Genomic DNA, 17,219 nt, shown 5'->3' on the forward strand with positions numbered 1-17,219 from the left:
CGTATCTTTGTTGCTGAGTTTCTTTCAATTCCTATATGATATTCACCTTTTAGATTTATTCTGTAAAATGCATAAGCAAATAAATAAACCAGCAAACTTGAAATCCTTCTGTCAGACTAGTAGCTATTAACAAACTGTCTTTTGCTTATCTTCCCTTCTATTCAACTCTAGCAGAAATAATATAAAATTTAAACCAATTAAATATTCAAAACACTTTTCTTTTTTTTTTTTAAACAATAAAAAGATTCGTGGAACTGTTAACACTTAACTGTACTACAATAAAATAGATTTTTAACGGCGACAAAACGTTAAAAATTTAAAAATAATCGTTGATAGATCGTCGCAACTGCTTGATTCTTATTAGTTGTCAACGACAGCAATATTGTCTTTGCTAATAATGAACTAAAAGTCATCGTTAATAATGTTTAGTACGTGTAACGCCAAGCTATCAAAAGCTGCAAACTGACAAATAAATTAAAAAATTAATAGCAATGATACAATTGGAATATATTTAGTGTTTAGATTAATTAATTCAGTTAAAATTAATGAAATTGTTAGTTGTTTAGTTGAAGTAATGGTTCGTAGTTTAAAAAATGTGATAAATAATTGCTTGGGATAAGTTTATAAATTATAAGTGTAATAGCATTAAGCTTTATATAATACATACGAAGGTTTGCAAAGGGTTTAGTGTTGTTAGGGCACCACGTGGTGGGAATGACATTGATTTTGGCTTATTAGAACTTTGAACTTCATAGTTTTCTCTATCCAAGATTCTTTTTAATGCATTGGTCGTCCTTTTCTTTTTCTTTTTTTGAATTTTTTTTTCTCCATTTGTTCCATGCTCGCCATTGAATGGACATTTGTAGCTCTAAACAAATCACCTTTGTTGAAATAATGATGAGGAGAAAATAAGTGGAAGCAATATAGAAAAATAACACAAAAAATTTATGGGTAGTTCAGTGTTAGACACCTACGTCCACCACTCGGAATATCCTTAAGAGCTATATTATGCTCATTAACTTGATTTGTCTACAGTATAAAGGTCTATATTTATAGAGTAATGTCTAAATATAAGTATAGTAATCAAATCCCCTTGATTTAATTATAATCCTAATATTTAATTGATTACAATCAACCCATAAATAGAGAATATTTGATATCAACGTAATTATGGAAAATATTATATTTTTCATATATTTTAACATTTACCCTCAAACTCAAGGTGAAATATTCTGAAACCTTGAGTTTGAAATCATAAACAATGATGACTGCGGTGGCAGAGGCTAGGAACGGGCTATAGATGGTGGTGACTGCTGGAGGAGATAGAGGCTAGCGGGCGATCAGCGATAACGGTAGGTGGCGACTGGTGAATGCAGATTCAAAATGGCTGACAATGGGTCAAACTCCAAAAGGACTGACAACATGATAAGGCTGAAAATAAGCCAAACTTCAAAAAGGGGCCGACAATGGGATAAGGCTGACAATGAGCCAAACTTCAAAAAGGGACTGACGACGGGCCAAAATCTAAAAAGGGCCGACAACGGGTTAGAGCTGAGAATGAGCCAAACTTCTGGGCCGATAATGGGCCAGGGCTGACTAGGGCCAGAACTTAATAATGGCCAACTTGGGCTAAAAATAAAAAGGGCCGACTTGGGCCAAAAATAAAAAGATATTAAGCCTACTTGGGAGGTTATCAGATCAGAGCACCAACCTGACCAGCGCGTGATGCGGTCATTGGGACTTTTTTTTTTTTTTTGATCTGGTGTGGGCAACTCCACCATAGGGTTGTGAGCTGCTTTGCTGAAAGGGCATGGTTCGGTGTAGGCGGGTGCAAGAGGCACTCCGTTAGCTTAGGATGGAGAGGACGTAGGGGACAGCAGTGGATGACGTACACAGTGGAGCTGGTAACCAGAGGATTGTTGGCGACAATGGAGAGCTCGGACTGATGATGGCGGGTGAGTGTAGGTGGACAGAGTGGTTGACTGGACGGCGATTGAGAAGATCCGGCAGCAGCGCATGCGGAAAAGACACAGGAGATTCCAGCGGCGTGTGGAGTCGTGTGATAACTCCAATGACGTCTTGCTCTGGGTGGTTCAGTAGATTGGCAGCCTCCGATCCAGAATTTAGGATTCCTGTTTTGCAAGCGGCTGAGGACGATGATGCATGACAGCTAGCAGCTGTAGGTCAATGATGAGCCAAACTTGAGCGGCGCTTGAGGGCGCGTGTGACTTCGTCTAGACACGTTGTGTCCATGGGTAGGCAAATCGATAGCCTCTGATCAAGGATTTGGTATCCTTTCTGTAAGTGGCTGACGACGACGGCGCGTGGATCACGTAGTGTTTTTGGCAGAAACTCCAGGTGGTGCGTGACAGAGCGTGGGCCCTTGTATCGCGGATTTTCAGGCATATTTGGGACAATCGCTGGCAAATTTGTCCAATGGTATAGCCACTGAGGTGATTGGAGGAGTGTGGTGGTGCATGGCTGAGCTAGCAGAGAGCTTGGGTGGAGAATGGTGGTGGAATTGAGCACCGAGATTGTCGGATGGAACGTGAGAAAACGTTAAGGACGTTGAAGGCCACAAGAAAGTGGTTTTGATACCATGTTGAGATAATGATTAGGCGGAAATAAGTGGAAGTAATATAGAAAAATAACACAAAGAATTTACGGGTGGTTCAGTGTTAGATACTTATGTCCACTACCCGGAATACCCTAAGGGCTACATTGCGCTCATTAACTTAATTTGTCTACAATACAAAGGTCTCTATTTATAAGGTAATGTCTAAAAACAAGTATAGTAATCAAGTCCCCTTGATTTGATTACAGTCACTATATTTGATTACAATCAACCCATAAATAGAGAATATTTGATATCAACGTAGTTATGAAAAATATTATATATTTTCTGTATATTCGAACAACCTTTAACACCGAACAATCAATTTGGAAATCTAACATATGCTTTGATACCTTTGTTACGTGCATTTGTAATGAGATAATTTGGGTAGGTTATTAGAAGTAATCTAGGCCTTTTTTAAGATGACATTTGGAAATCAACTTCTTTCATAATTTTTATTAGCATTAATCTACTTTATATAAATTTACAAACCGATGAGATAAATAATATTCAAAATACTGATAATAAAACTAATCTTAAAACAAGATCTAATCCTTATTTAGTAGAAAATTACTAAAAAATACAACTTGTGACTTACCTCAACATTGCTGTATTAGTAACAAAGCCATCTCTTCTAGTATGCCATGTCTGCAAATATAAGTGACGTGGCAAAAAGCAATCAAGCCTTCAAAACAGTAGAAACAGGGGAAGAGCACCCCCACACAATACACACACACACACACACACATATATATATATATATATATATTGTGTGTGTGTAAAGTTGGGATTATTTTTCACAACCAATTTGAAATGAGCCCACAAACTATGAATTTGACAAGCATCTATTTTATTAAATTATCCTTGATTAATTTGATGACCATGTGTTGTGTATAAAAGATAAAAGCGATATAAAAAGAGTTATAAAATTCTAAATGGAATTGCATATTTGTCCAAAGCAATTAAGCACCACACATTTCTTTAATTCCCATGGCAGTTCCCGTTAGATTTTATAAATTTAACTGTGAATAGATTATCATGTTAATTGAAATTGAAAATGAAGTTATACTATATTTAAATGATGTAACATGTAATTAAGGATTATTAAATGAATGTTCGAATAGAATTATAATATATAGCATTACTCTAATTTTAACATTAAAGAGGCCAGGGTGGATGGGTTTGAGACTTAACAACAAAGTCGTAATAATGTACATCACCTCGAGCCAGGGAAAAGAAACAGCCATTGCACTCAGACAAGCAAGCAGGAGGAGTTTTGAGAACAGACCACCCATCTTCGAATCTTCAACCAAATTTTCGTATACTACTTGGCAAACATTATTTTCTTGTCTTATTTTTATATTATTATCTTTGGCCATCCAGATCCAAGCTCCCAGGTTGTCCTGAAATGCTGTTAGGTTGGGATGACTTCTTGTTAATTAACTGCAGGCCGGCATGCACTGGATACTAATAGATCCTCCCTACGTGAAACTCTACCTATTAGTATTTGTGCCAGCTTGTAGGGTGGACGTGTAGCTGAGACGAGCTGGAGGCTCAATTTGCCGTTTGTCTGACCGACTTTCAACTACTATAAAACGGCATGTCAAGCTGCAGTATATATATATATATATATATATATATATATATATATCTTTGTTATGAGAATTTGTAATAGGATAATTTGGGTAGGTTATTAGAAGTAACCAAGGGCCAAGGCATCTTTCAATAACTCATGTTTGTAAATAAATTAACTTCGCTAAAGATTTTTGTTAACATTATAATACCCTTATTCTCTTAAAAATTAAAATAAAAAGTTAATAAAATAAATAGCAAAATTTTTTTTGTTTAAAAGAAAATTAATTTTTTCTTTTAATATATTTTTATATTTCTTTTTATTAAGAGCTACACATGTCACCATTTTATTAGTGTTTACATGACATCTAACAGAATTCGTCAAATATTTTAATAGAATTTGATTCTAGGGATTAAATTATTTTTTTGGCATATCCAGAGGACCTCTGAGTTCACTTTCATACGACATTGAGCAATTTGTAATTTAGGTCAACTACATGGTTTGATTTTGCATTTATCTCTATTTTTTATACCACACTAGAGATTTGTAATTTAAGCTAACTATAATGACTAATTTTTTATTTATCCCAAAAAAACTTTTTTTTTGTTCAAACAAAGTTAAGTTAAGTTTTATTTTATTTTATTTTATTTTTTCATTTTGAGAGAATAAGGGTATTATAGGAATATATATAATAAAAAAGTGGCTTTTTTGGGACACTTTGGTAGTTTGATGTACCATTTTAGCACACTTTAAACTTCATAGGGTTGTTTTAAAAACAGTTGTTAGTTGAGAAGGATTTTTTATATTTTTCTCTAAATCTAATCTTAATAAAACTAATCTTAAAATAAGGTCTAATATTTAATTATATAATTCTACTCAATTACAACTTGTAACTTCTCTCAACATTACATTAATAGTAACAAATTAAAGCCATCTTTTTACCAATAAGCCCATGTCTACAAATACAAGACACATACTAAACAAATAGTTTGTGCAAATCAAACCAACACTATTGTAATCAATATATCTTCAATTAATTAACTTCTCCATTAGAATCATCAAAGTCTTCGATCCAAGTGAGGTATGGTCCTTTACAAGTGGGCATATTAGCAGGGGGCGGGGGGATACTTGTCTCAGGTGTGTCACCATTCTTCACTATCATTACAGTATTCATGCCCCAGCTAAGATGTCGATCAAAATGGCAGTGCCAAAACCATACACCTGGCATAAACCATCAAATGTAAGTAAAAATTAATGTTAATTTTTTTTTCTTCCCCAAAGTTAAAGAGCTTACCAGGATTACTTGCTTTGAATCTGATGGTAACCCATCCATTCTTTGGGACTCCTATAGTAGCCACTTCAAGTGGATCGACCAAGTTATAGGTTTGGGGGTCAATCGAATCATTGAAATTGCCATAACCTGATCCAACCACGTAAAAGCTATACCCATGCATGTGCATTGGATGATTCTCTGAAGCATTCAATACCTCAGTCCCTTGAAAAGTTATTTCCACCTCTTCATTATAGTTTAACACCTTAGTTTTGGTCCCCTGAATCGGCACTGTAGTATTGAACGGCAAATCATCCTGAGTGAAGTTGAACAAAGATGGAGGCCAGTTTGGAAAATCTGTGGTGTAAACTCCACTCAAGTTCCTGCGCATTTTTTGAAACAATGAGTACATTATAAACAGAAAAAGAAAATTGAAGAGTGAGAATATATATATACCTGTAATAGGCCTGCAATACATCAGTAGTCGGGTTGACAAAACTTATGTTGTTTAAGCTTGAAGAAAGCTTATTTCCATTTATCCCAGCACATGATTCATTTGGACAGAGAATCTGGTTCATAGAAACTGTGATATACATTTTGGTAGTTACATTCAGTGGGACGTTTACTGGGTGATCTGTGCTTGCTAAGCTCCTAAGGCGGTCCAAAAATCTGTCGGCAGAACGAAAGTCCTCATAGGAAGGAAGGGTGGAAGGATAGGTTGGATAATTTGGGGCAGTATAGTTGCCACTGTACATAAGAATTGCTGTAGCATTTGTTTGATCGTAGTTTGTAACATCTGGCCTGGCGCTGTCATATTGTCTTATGGCAACGTAGTAGTGGCTCAAAGATTGGTTTGTTGTTAGCAAGACGTCCATGGTTTGTCCGGGGCTCAACACTAAATAATCGCTGAGAATGGGTTTTACGTAGTTCCCATCCATCCCGACAACTGTGAGGCTGTGGTTAGCAATTCCAAAGAAGAGTTCTGCATTCATGGCTGCATTAACTATCCGGACAAGATATGTCTTCTCATAATCAACCACCCAACGGTACGTTGATTCTGTAACATGTAACAAAAACAAAACATTAATCGTGTTAAGTATAATAACGAGCTTGTACCCCGTGCAATGTAAGGGTTGTTTTTAAAAATGATAGGACAGAAAAGAATAATAATAATTAGTGAATGTATAAATGACAAAAAAAAAAAAAAAGGCATTGAGAGAGAAGTTTATTTAAAATACTTTCAAAGAGAGAACTTTGAAAATCATAGTTTGGAGTCACATATATTTCCATGAAACTGATCAAATAAACTTTGTGCAACCATCAACTTCTATAGGAAAGAGTTTTGAAATGTTGTTGCCGTATAAGGAGAGACATGAGTTTAGAGTGAGAGAGATTGACATGATTTAGGGTAAGAGAGATAATGTGTGTGAATAAAACGAAAGGTCAAAAGAAATTAATTAAGAAAAATTTGTGTTTTAATAAAGGGAGAGATACAATCTCTACATAATCTCTAATTTAAATTCGTGTTTGGTACAAAAAAATTCTAAAGAAACAAACTAAAGATAATCAATTCACAATTGCTAAAAATTTATACATAAAAGCACAAAGATACATTCATCTCAAATATCTCATACCTTAATCATAGTTCGGAGTCGCATATATTTCTATGAAACTGATCAAATAAACTTTGTGCAACTGTCAACTTCTATAGGAAAGTGTTTTGAAACATTGTTGCCGTAGAAGGAGAGGGTGAATTTAGAGTAAGAGAGACCGACGTGATTTAGGGTGAGAGAGATAAATGTGAGTTAATAAAACGAAAGGTCAAAAGGAATTAATTAAGGAAAAATTGTGTTTTAATAAAGGGAGGGATATTAATGCATTAAGACACTTAATTTATTAAAAAAAAATCGTGATTTAGGGTGAGAGAGATAAACGTGAGTTAATAAAAAGAAAGGTCAAAAGGAATTAATTAAGGAAAAATCGTACACTTAATTCATTAAAAAAAATAGAAAAAGGAAAAACTCATTTCAATATTTGCACGGTTCAATTATTAAAAATTATGAGTAAAAAAATTTACTCATAAAAAAATTTAGAGTGAGAGAGATTAACGTGATTTAGGGTAAGAGAGATAAATGTGAATTAATAAAACGAAAGGTCAAAATGAATTAATTAAAGAAAAATTATGTTTTAATAAAGGGAGAGATATTAATGCATTAAGACCCTTAATTTATTAAAAAAAAAAATTGTGATTTAGGGTAAGAGAGATAAACGTAAGTTAATAAAAAGAAAGGTCAAAAGGAATTAATTAAGAAAAAATCGTACACTTAATTCATTAAAAAAAATAGAAAAAGGAAAAACCCTTTCAATATTTGCACGGTTCAATTATTAAAAATCATGAGTAAAAAAATTAAAAATTTAAAGAAAATATTGTTGGTGTGAAAAAAAAAAAAGGTTATAATTTCATTTATATTATTTGTTTCCTTATTTGATTCGGACATTAATAATACTTAATTTAACTCTTAAAATATAATCAACACAATTAATTAAGCTAATTAATGACCAGAGGTAAAAATAAAAAAAAGGGTTCAGATATTAAAAACATGGATACGTGTCGCAATTCTAAGCACTCTCAGATATTAAAAACATAGACACATGTCGCAATTCTGAGCACTCTCTACATCAAAACTCGGCTTTTATATATATATATATATATGATATATGATTAGATATGTAAGGAATTGGCATTTTGCGTACACACTGTAATTATAAATTTAATTATGTACCTTGAGAGCATGGTAATAAGTCTCCCGGTTGGCCGTTGATGACATAAGAATTTGACCGCGGAGTGTCTGCTCCGGTTTCTAGGTCCTCGGCAACTAACGAGTTAATGTCTTCGATATACCAAGATCCTGCATTTACAATGTATATATGTGGAATAAGATTAGTAGAGGTTTTAATTACTAAATTGGGTTACAAAAAATGTCTCCAATCACGTGTTTCTTAATTAGGGTTAACAATTTTTTATATAATTTACCAATTATACTTGAGACACAAACACAAATTTGTCACCAGTTTGATTAAATTAATTGGTTTAGGGTTAACCTATATAGTCTTATACCATGTTTCGACACGATTCGAACCCGATATACGAACACGAATTGCCACTGTATGCTGACCTTAAACATGTAAGAAGTACATGCCACTAAAAAATTTTGTAATTTTTTTATATGTTATGAATTGAAACACATGACAATTTTTTGAATTGGAAGAACTTTCCCCAACTTAGTTAAAAGATAATAAAAATTAAGGGGAACTTCTGTAGCACCCCAGATTTTTAAAGTCTTATTTTAGAGATATTAATTTGATGCTATTAATGTTCATATTAGGTAATGACATTTACTTTGAGGTTGAGATATTTATTGATGATATTAGGTAATAATATTTATTCTTGAGGAATTTATTAGATCTTATGAATATTATTGGAATGAATATTGATTTGAGGTTATTATATCATGATGATGATTTTATATTGATTATTTTATTGGGAGATTTAAGAGATATGATAATTGATGATTGATTGGTATAATTTGGAGTATGATTGTAATAATTGGTGATATAATAAGATAGTATATGGTAGGTATAAGGATGGTAGAATAAGAAGGTAGAATAGTATATGGTTGGTGAAATAGTATAGGGTTGGTGGAATAGTGTAGGGTTGGTGGAATAGTGTAGGGTTGGTGAAATAGTATAGGGTTGGTGGAATAGTGTAGGGTTGGTGGAATAGTATAGGGTTGGTGAAATAGTATTTGATTTTCTCCTATAAATAGAGCTCTTCTCCTTCACAATTTTCACAACTCATCTCCGCTCCCATCTCTTGCATATATTCTTCATTCTTCCGCTTTTTACTCGGTCTTTCTTCTTTCTAAGAGTGTTTAAGAGAGAGAGAGAGAGAGAAAGTCAGTGAAGGGATTGTTATGGGTATGGACCAACTGCAGCAGAACGGGTTTCAAGTAATTACCTTTGATGATCCATTCATGTAATCCACTTTAAGTATTCTTACTTACTGAGTATGATATTGATATCCAATAATACGGATTTTTGTGGTTTTATAACTTGTCTAGCATTTTACTATATATGATTCAACAATGATTTATATTATCGGAAATCAATTGACTCACTACTTCACAGTTTTTGTAGTGCTTGCAGGAATGGAAAATCAAGGTAATTATGCAGTTGTGATTAGAGATTCATATTGAGATGTACAGAGATTTCAAGTTGGTTAAGTTTTGTCTAGAGTTTAGACTGTCGGATAGATTTGTATAAATGCCTTGTACGACATAGCTTTGGGTATTTTTGTATAAAGAAAAGTATTTTAACAGTATACTTTTGTATTGATAATTACAGTTTTCCGCTATATGAGATGAGGTCGTTACAACTTCACTGAAAACCTTCGAACTTCCACTCGTTTTGAAATATCCCCCCTAAACTTCAAATTCTCTCAATTTAGTTCCCTGAACTTTCAATTGCTCTCAATTTGGACTCATCCGTCAATTTTTGCCGTTAAAAATACAAAAAAAGACCAAAATATCCTTGATTTTTGTTTTTTTTTTTAAATAAAAAAACGTTTTGGAAGTTTGAATTTTATACAAAAGTCAGGGGTATAAACGTCATGTAACATTTAAAATCTGACGGAGGGGTTCAAATTGAGAGCAATTGAAAATTCAGGAGACTAAATTTAGAGATTTTAAAGTTTATGGGGGTATTTCAAAACGGGTGGAAGTTCAGGAGTCTTCAGTGAAATTTTCCCTAAAAATTAACCTACTTTCTTAGCATGGTGATTTAGTAGGAGCAGAGATTCACTAACACAGGCAGAATTTTACCAGTTTTACACCACTATATCTTTCTATATATATATATATAGGATACTATTTGACAATTAGTAAAGATAAGAAAGATTCCTAATGCTTAATTTGCTAGATAAATGATTCATATAAGTTAATGTACCGAGTACGAAAATTTCTTCATCGTCGGGCTTTGGATATGGATAAGTCATTCCTTCAATGGGATAAATAACAATGGCGCCATGAACACTGGATCTGGTCCAGTCGCTATGAGCATGCCACCAAAGAGTTCCTTCCTCAGTACTTAGAATGACCTCGTACGTGAAGTTCGAACCTGGTTCGATTGGACACTGTGTGATATACTCTGGACCATCTGACCATGGGTTTCTCGGTTGTTTGATTCCGTGCCTGTGAGAACATATATCATATTGCATTTATTAATTAGTCGATGGGTATCATTATATTAATTTTGGGAAAAATATAAAAAATCCTCCTAAACTACCAGCCGTTTGTAATATAGTTCCTCAATGTTCAAAAGATATTAAAGTAGCCTCCTAAACTACCAAAATGTATCAAAAATGCTACTTTTTTTTTATATTCCTATAATACCCATATTCTTTTAACAAATAAAATAATAAAATAATTGTAAAAAAAAACCAACAAATTTTTAAAAATAAAACAAAAACCAAGGGGCGAATAAAAAAAAAAAAGTTTTTTGGAATAAATAATAAATAATTAGTCACTGTAGTTGGCCTAAATTACAAATTGCTTCATTTCATACTAAAGTAAAATCAAAGGTACGGTTCTTGAGATATTCCAAAAAAAAAAAAAAAAAAAGTTATTAAAGTAGCCCATCAAACTACCAAATTGATTTTACTTTAATACTACATGAAGCAATTTGTAATTTAGGCCAACTATAGTGACTGATTATTTATTTATTCCAAAAAATATATATATATTTTTTGTATTTATTCGCCCACTGTTTTTTTTTTTCTAAAAAATTGTTTGGTTTTTTTACAATTATTTTATTATTTTATTTGTTAAAAGAATATGGGTATTATAGGAATATAAAAAAATAAGTGGCATTTTTTATACATTTTGGTAGTTTGGGAGGCTACTTTAGTACATTTTGAACATTGAGAGGCTATATTGCAAATGACTGATAATTTGGAAGGCTTTTTTATATTTTTCCCTTAAGTTTTTTTTTTTTTTTTTTTTTTTTTTTTTTTTTTTCGAATTTAGTCACACAATCCTTTTATTAATGTACATGTGTAATTATTTGATCATAATCTTCAATATTGTCACTATTATCATCATCATATTTAAATTAGTATGGTTAGTTTAATACAATTACCCTCTTATTACTAGTGATCATGGCGGATAGAAAAATCATTAATTTATTCAAAATTCTCAACATCTTTTATGAATAAAGGAATTTTTTTGAAAATCTACAAGACTTCCAACGTAGAAATAAGGCTACATATATATAGATATTCAAAAAGAAAACAGATGTCATCAAATTATGTAATAAAATTTCTGATTGACGAAACACCGTACGTAGGGAGAGAGAGTACCAGTGAATTGTAACACCATAATTTCCTTGATTGTGAACATTAACAAACACAGTATCCCCTTTATGAACATAGATTACCGGTCCCGGAAAACTATCATTTACGACGAGCATGCTTTTCGTGCTACACAACCTCATAAAATTTTTCTCCCGTAGCTACAGGAGGAAAGAGAAAAGGAATTTAGAATTAAAACCAAAACGAAATAAAATAATTGTTATGCATACAAAACATTTATTAGTCAGGGGAACCACCCTTTGACCAGTCCGTGGGTAGCCCACTCCACTGGTCATGGAGATCTAGCCCAGATGTGACAGCATAGCGATGGAAGCTGGATGGTCTTGAACGATGATTGTTAAAGAGGTTTGAATATTCGTCATGACTTTACGAATAAATTTTTTTTAAAAAAAAAAACAGAAAAAAGAAAAAGAGGAGGACTAATTGATGACTTCCTTATTAGGATCGATAATTTTGGACACAATTTGCGAGCTTGATACGTACTTAAAACAAAATTTAAAGGATTAGAGTTTAAGAGTTTGAATGGTTTAATTAAATATCTTGGATTATGATTGACATATATAATCTTATACATATGCATCAACACGACTAATTAAACTTGACACGCAATATAATGGTTGCAATTTTTGACATAACCCACGAACCCAATACAAAATTAAAGGGTTAGAGTTGAAGGATTTGACCTGTTTAATTGAATAAGTTGTTTTAAAGTTGACCTAATATAATCTTATAGTCATACCTTAACACGACTTGAACTCGAAATATAAACACAAATTATCACCCATATTCGCTAATAATTGTAAATTTCAAAAATCAGTATTTAAATAGAAAAAAAAACAAAAAACAAAAAAACAAACTCACAACAAAACTTTTTACCAAATATACCAAAACGCTCAGAAATGTGGTTCCAGCAACCCTCTTTATCAAAACTGCCCGGGAAAATCGAGAGAGATATGTTGATTGTTATTATCATTAGAGGCCGGGTAATTAATTAGCAAAATAACTAAAATCATTTATGAGACTAACCACAACCAATTAATCAAAATGACGGGGAAAATAATCCTAAAGAAAAAAGAAGATCGAAAGAATAAGTAGGTAATCATTAATTTGTAAAACAAATTTACATCGGTTGATTGGGACTTACAAGGAAGTCGTAATGATGTGCATCACCTCGAACCATGCAAAAGAACGAGGCAGTGAGACAAGCAAGCCAGATGAGTTTTGAGAAGAGACCCATCTTCTTCAACCCAATTTTTGTTTGGTTTTTCTTTGCAGGAAGTACGAGATCAGTAGTGACTAGTACTCCTTGAGCTTGGGACTATCCTTTTTAAACAGCAACTGAAGTACACAGAAGAAAGCTCGAGAAAAAACATAAAAAAAAAAAAAAATTGCTGTTGTTGATCCTGAACCGTTAGGTGGATCGAGTTCAATTATTCGGAATCGGATGGCATGGGATGACTTATTGTTGCCTGCAGGTCAGGTAGTAACAGGAAAATTCAATTAAAATTAGGGAAAAATAAAATTTATACAATTGGAATTCAATTTCAGGGAATAGTTTTACATTATTATAGTCCACAAATTCATCCAAATAGGAAGCACACATTCAAAAAAGTTGAAAGGTAAATTGTCGTAATTGATAGTTTGAGGGGTAAATTATTATTGAGGTGGTAATTTGACGGGATTAAGTGGACTTTACAAAAAAAATAATAATAGTAATAATAATACGAATAAAATCGTTTAATTAAACGAAATTGGCGAGTCCCAGTACTCACCAAACTCTCTCCTCCCCCCCCAATCTAGAACTTGTAATTAAGTCCTCCCTCGCAACCTTGAACTTGTAAGTCCTCGTCTTCAACTAATTTGTTTGCTGCTTAATTAGCATAAAAAAGTATCAACAATATTTTCTAAGAGGAATGTTAGTTTTTTTTTTTGAAAAAAATTTGGTTGTCAAATGCATGATGTGTCACTGACTCACCATCTTGTCCATGTATACCTTGATTTACTAAGACCAGAAATTACATGGGATGCTGACACATGCATTGCTTAGGAACCAAATTTAGGAGAAAAAAAAAAAAAAAAAAACCTTAATCCATTCTAATAGTCTATTTGATATTGCGTTTGAAAAATAGAGCTTTTAAATTAAAAAACTTTTTTTGGCAAAAGCTTTATTTTTAAATTTTTACCAAAAGTGTGTTTTCATAAACTTTAGAGTAAAAAAAGAAAAAAAAACTTCTAGAATTTTTTACCTAATACTTGGCCGGCTTTTGTTTGTCACGGCTTTTTAAGTACTAAAAATACTTTTTAAGCTCTCTAACGTAATTCCAAACATACCTCCAAATAAGCCTAATAAGGTCCTATACTGTTATTCACTTTGTTTTTCTATATCTCTGAACTCCATCCTGCTTCTTTCATTCACTACGTCTAGAGATGTGATGCTGGTTTTTGAGTTTAGTTTAAGATTTAATTTGGTAATGGGGTTTGGTAGTATTTGATTTTAGTGATTGTTCTTTGAAAAAAAAGAATGTTAATAGTTGTTAATTTGGAGTAAGTTATGGATGAATAATATATAATATCTGCTGTTTGAGGTGGTAAACGTGTATTTTTTATGAGGGGCACTTGAGATTTCACTCATGCATGGTGGGGTGATGATTTCATCAAAGTATCTTTGAGATTTTACTCGATGAATGAATTGAATTTTAAAATCACTATTTAATTAAAAATTAATAATGATCAATCATAATTTTAATAGCGATTTTAGAAGTCACATCATTTTTAGAGGGACAAAAGAGGAACACAAGAATGAATTCTATAGCATTATTCAAAATTTAGGCTCCGTTTGTTTCGACGTAAAATGATTTATGAAAAATGTTTTCCATATTTTACGGTGTTTAATTGGTGCGACATAAAATAATAGTCAACGAATTTTTCTTTTGTTTGACCAAAAATTCTCCTTTAATTTTTTTTGTTTGCCCCAAATTTTTTTTTTTTTTGGTCAAACAGGTCACCCGTGAGTTCAGGAGTCCAACATATACAAACATACCTTTGGAGCAGGCACAAAAATCTCCAGGTTCACCGTTTATGGTGTAAGCAATTGAATGTGGCAAGTCATCACTAGTTCGCAGGTCCTCATCAACCAACATGTTTAAATCTCCACTGTACCAGGACCCTGCAGGTTCATCGAAAATGAATCGGATGTAGGTTAATATATATAATTAATTAATATTATTCATTTAAATTCAACATCTATATAATTGTTTTGGAAAATATAATCCTATATTTCATCAACGAATTAAATTCATTGTGCTCAATATCACTTCATTCATGGGCCAGTAGATGATAGGTAGATCATATCGTAAAAGATCCACAATAATAATTGGGAAATGTTTGGTGTTTTTCTAATGTTCTCATAGTGTTCTCTCAACTGTGATGTAGCTTTTTAAATCACCAATAGATTAAAAGTCAATAATGATAATTTAAAATTCAACGGTAATTTTAAAAGCGACATCACAGTTGTGAGAAGACTATGAGAACACTAGATGACGAAACATGTTGCAAAAGAGAATTTGTCCGGGCTAAAGCTTCTCACAGGTTTTTTTTTTTTTTTTTTTTCATTCAAATAAGGACGACAGGGAAAAAGAAAAATTACAATGGAGGGTCTTTGCCACTCCTTAATCTAATAGAAGATAAAAACAAAGATGAAGTGGGAATACTTTCAAACACAAGGTGGGAAGCGACACATTTAGCAACAAGGTGTGCATAGGGTTAACACATCTGAAAATCTTCAAAGCTTTCCAATCAAGGATGGAGAGCAGAAGGAGCTGGATCAGAGATAACAGGGGCTGAGTTCCAGTCCAAAAAGAGATGGGGGTCCTTAATAGCAAGGGTTGCGAGCAGCGGTGGCTCACCAGCCACCCTTGATTGGCTGGGGTGGCTCACCAGCCACTACCCCAAATGGGCTGGGGTGGCGGCGAGGCACCCTAAGCCCTCCTGCACTTTCTTTTAAAAACAAAAAATAAAATTGAAGAAACCTATATAATTTAGTGTTTTGATTCTTATTTGAGTTGGTACAATAATCCTAGGTGGCCAGCTTTGATTGGCAGGCACAATACTATAATTTTAACATTAAAGAGGGTTGATGGGTTTACAACAAAGTGGTAGTAATGTATATCACCTCGAGCCACTCAGACAAGCAAGCAATTAAGAGGAGTTTTGAGAACAGACCACCCATCTTCGATCATCAACCAAATTTTCGTATACTACGTACTTGGCAAACATTATTTTTCTTGTCTTATTTTTATATTATTATGTTTGACCATCCAGATCCAAGCTCCCAGGTTGTCTTGAAGTGCTGTTGGGTTGGGATGACTTCTTGTTAACTAACAGCAGGCTAGGCCGGCAGGCACTGGATGCGAATAGATCCTCCGTACGTACGTGAAACTCTACCTAATAGTATTTGTGCTTGTAGGGTGGACATGTAGCTGAGACGAAGCCTTTTGCAGGTGGCTCAATTTGCCATTTATATCACGTGCTATACATCGATCAACTATATAAAAAGGCATCAAGTTTGACCCATTTAATACATTTTGTAATTATTGTTTTTAGTTTATTTTGAGTTTGTTGTTGAAGAGCCTATTCCATTTTCGTTTTTAGAATCATCAACTTCTTTTTTCTTTTGAATCCGGAGTGCGAAGGACCTTCCCAAGTAATTCATTTCTTATTCAATTATTATTATTTTTATTTTTATTTTATTTTTTATTTTTAAAGCTGCAGTGTGCAAGGAATAGAGAAAAAAGTACTCTACCTAGCTAATAGTACCATTTGTGCTTGTAGGGTGGACTTGTGGCTGAGACGAAGCCTTTTGCAGGAGGCTCACTTTGCCATTTCTATCACGTGCTATATATATATATATATATATATATATATACATCGATCGTGACTTTTTTTTTCTTTTTTCTTTTTTTTTATTACATATTATTATTTTTTATATATGTTCAACTCCACTTTCTCAACTACTCATAAACTGCTTTTCATTTACTTCTAATTTCAACATACTTTTGTGCTAATAAATAATCTTGTAAACCAAAACATAATAAAATAATGTTATGTATACAAACATCTATTATATATATATATATATATATATATATATATATATATAAAAGCAAATTGACTGGGAAAATAATCCTATAAAAAAAGAAACAAAGAATAAGAATATTGAAAGTCCCACGTTGCTTGGGTATTAAGGAGATATGTCATTTATAAAGTGAGGAAAAACTTTAACTCTTGAGCTAACTTTTGGGTTGAATTAGGTTCAATACCCATTTCGAATATGGTA

The 17,219-nt window shown here is 32.8% G+C and overlaps 1 protein-coding gene across 1 annotated transcript; it reads right to left on the minus strand.

Annotated features, from left to right (window-relative positions):
* Window positions 1–5,220: 5,220 nt before the first annotated feature.
* LOC132184019 (laccase-14-like) lies at window positions 5,221–13,121 on the minus strand. Its single transcript, XM_059597500.1, has 7 exons — window positions 13,029–13,121; window positions 11,873–12,024; window positions 10,462–10,706; window positions 8,241–8,366; window positions 5,914–6,514; window positions 5,482–5,840; window positions 5,221–5,408 (listed from the first exon to the last, which is right to left on the minus strand). Exons 1-7 carry the CDS (start codon window positions 13,119–13,121, stop codon window positions 5,221–5,223), a joined length of 1,764 nt encoding a protein of 587 aa, XP_059453483.1.
* Between the last annotated feature and the right edge of the window lie 4,098 nt (window positions 13,122–17,219).

The sequence above is a fragment of the Corylus avellana genome, chromosome ca6 (genome assembly GCF_901000735.1).
Source record: "Corylus avellana chromosome ca6, CavTom2PMs-1.0".
Taxonomy (NCBI): domain Eukaryota; kingdom Viridiplantae; phylum Streptophyta; class Magnoliopsida; order Fagales; family Betulaceae; genus Corylus; species Corylus avellana.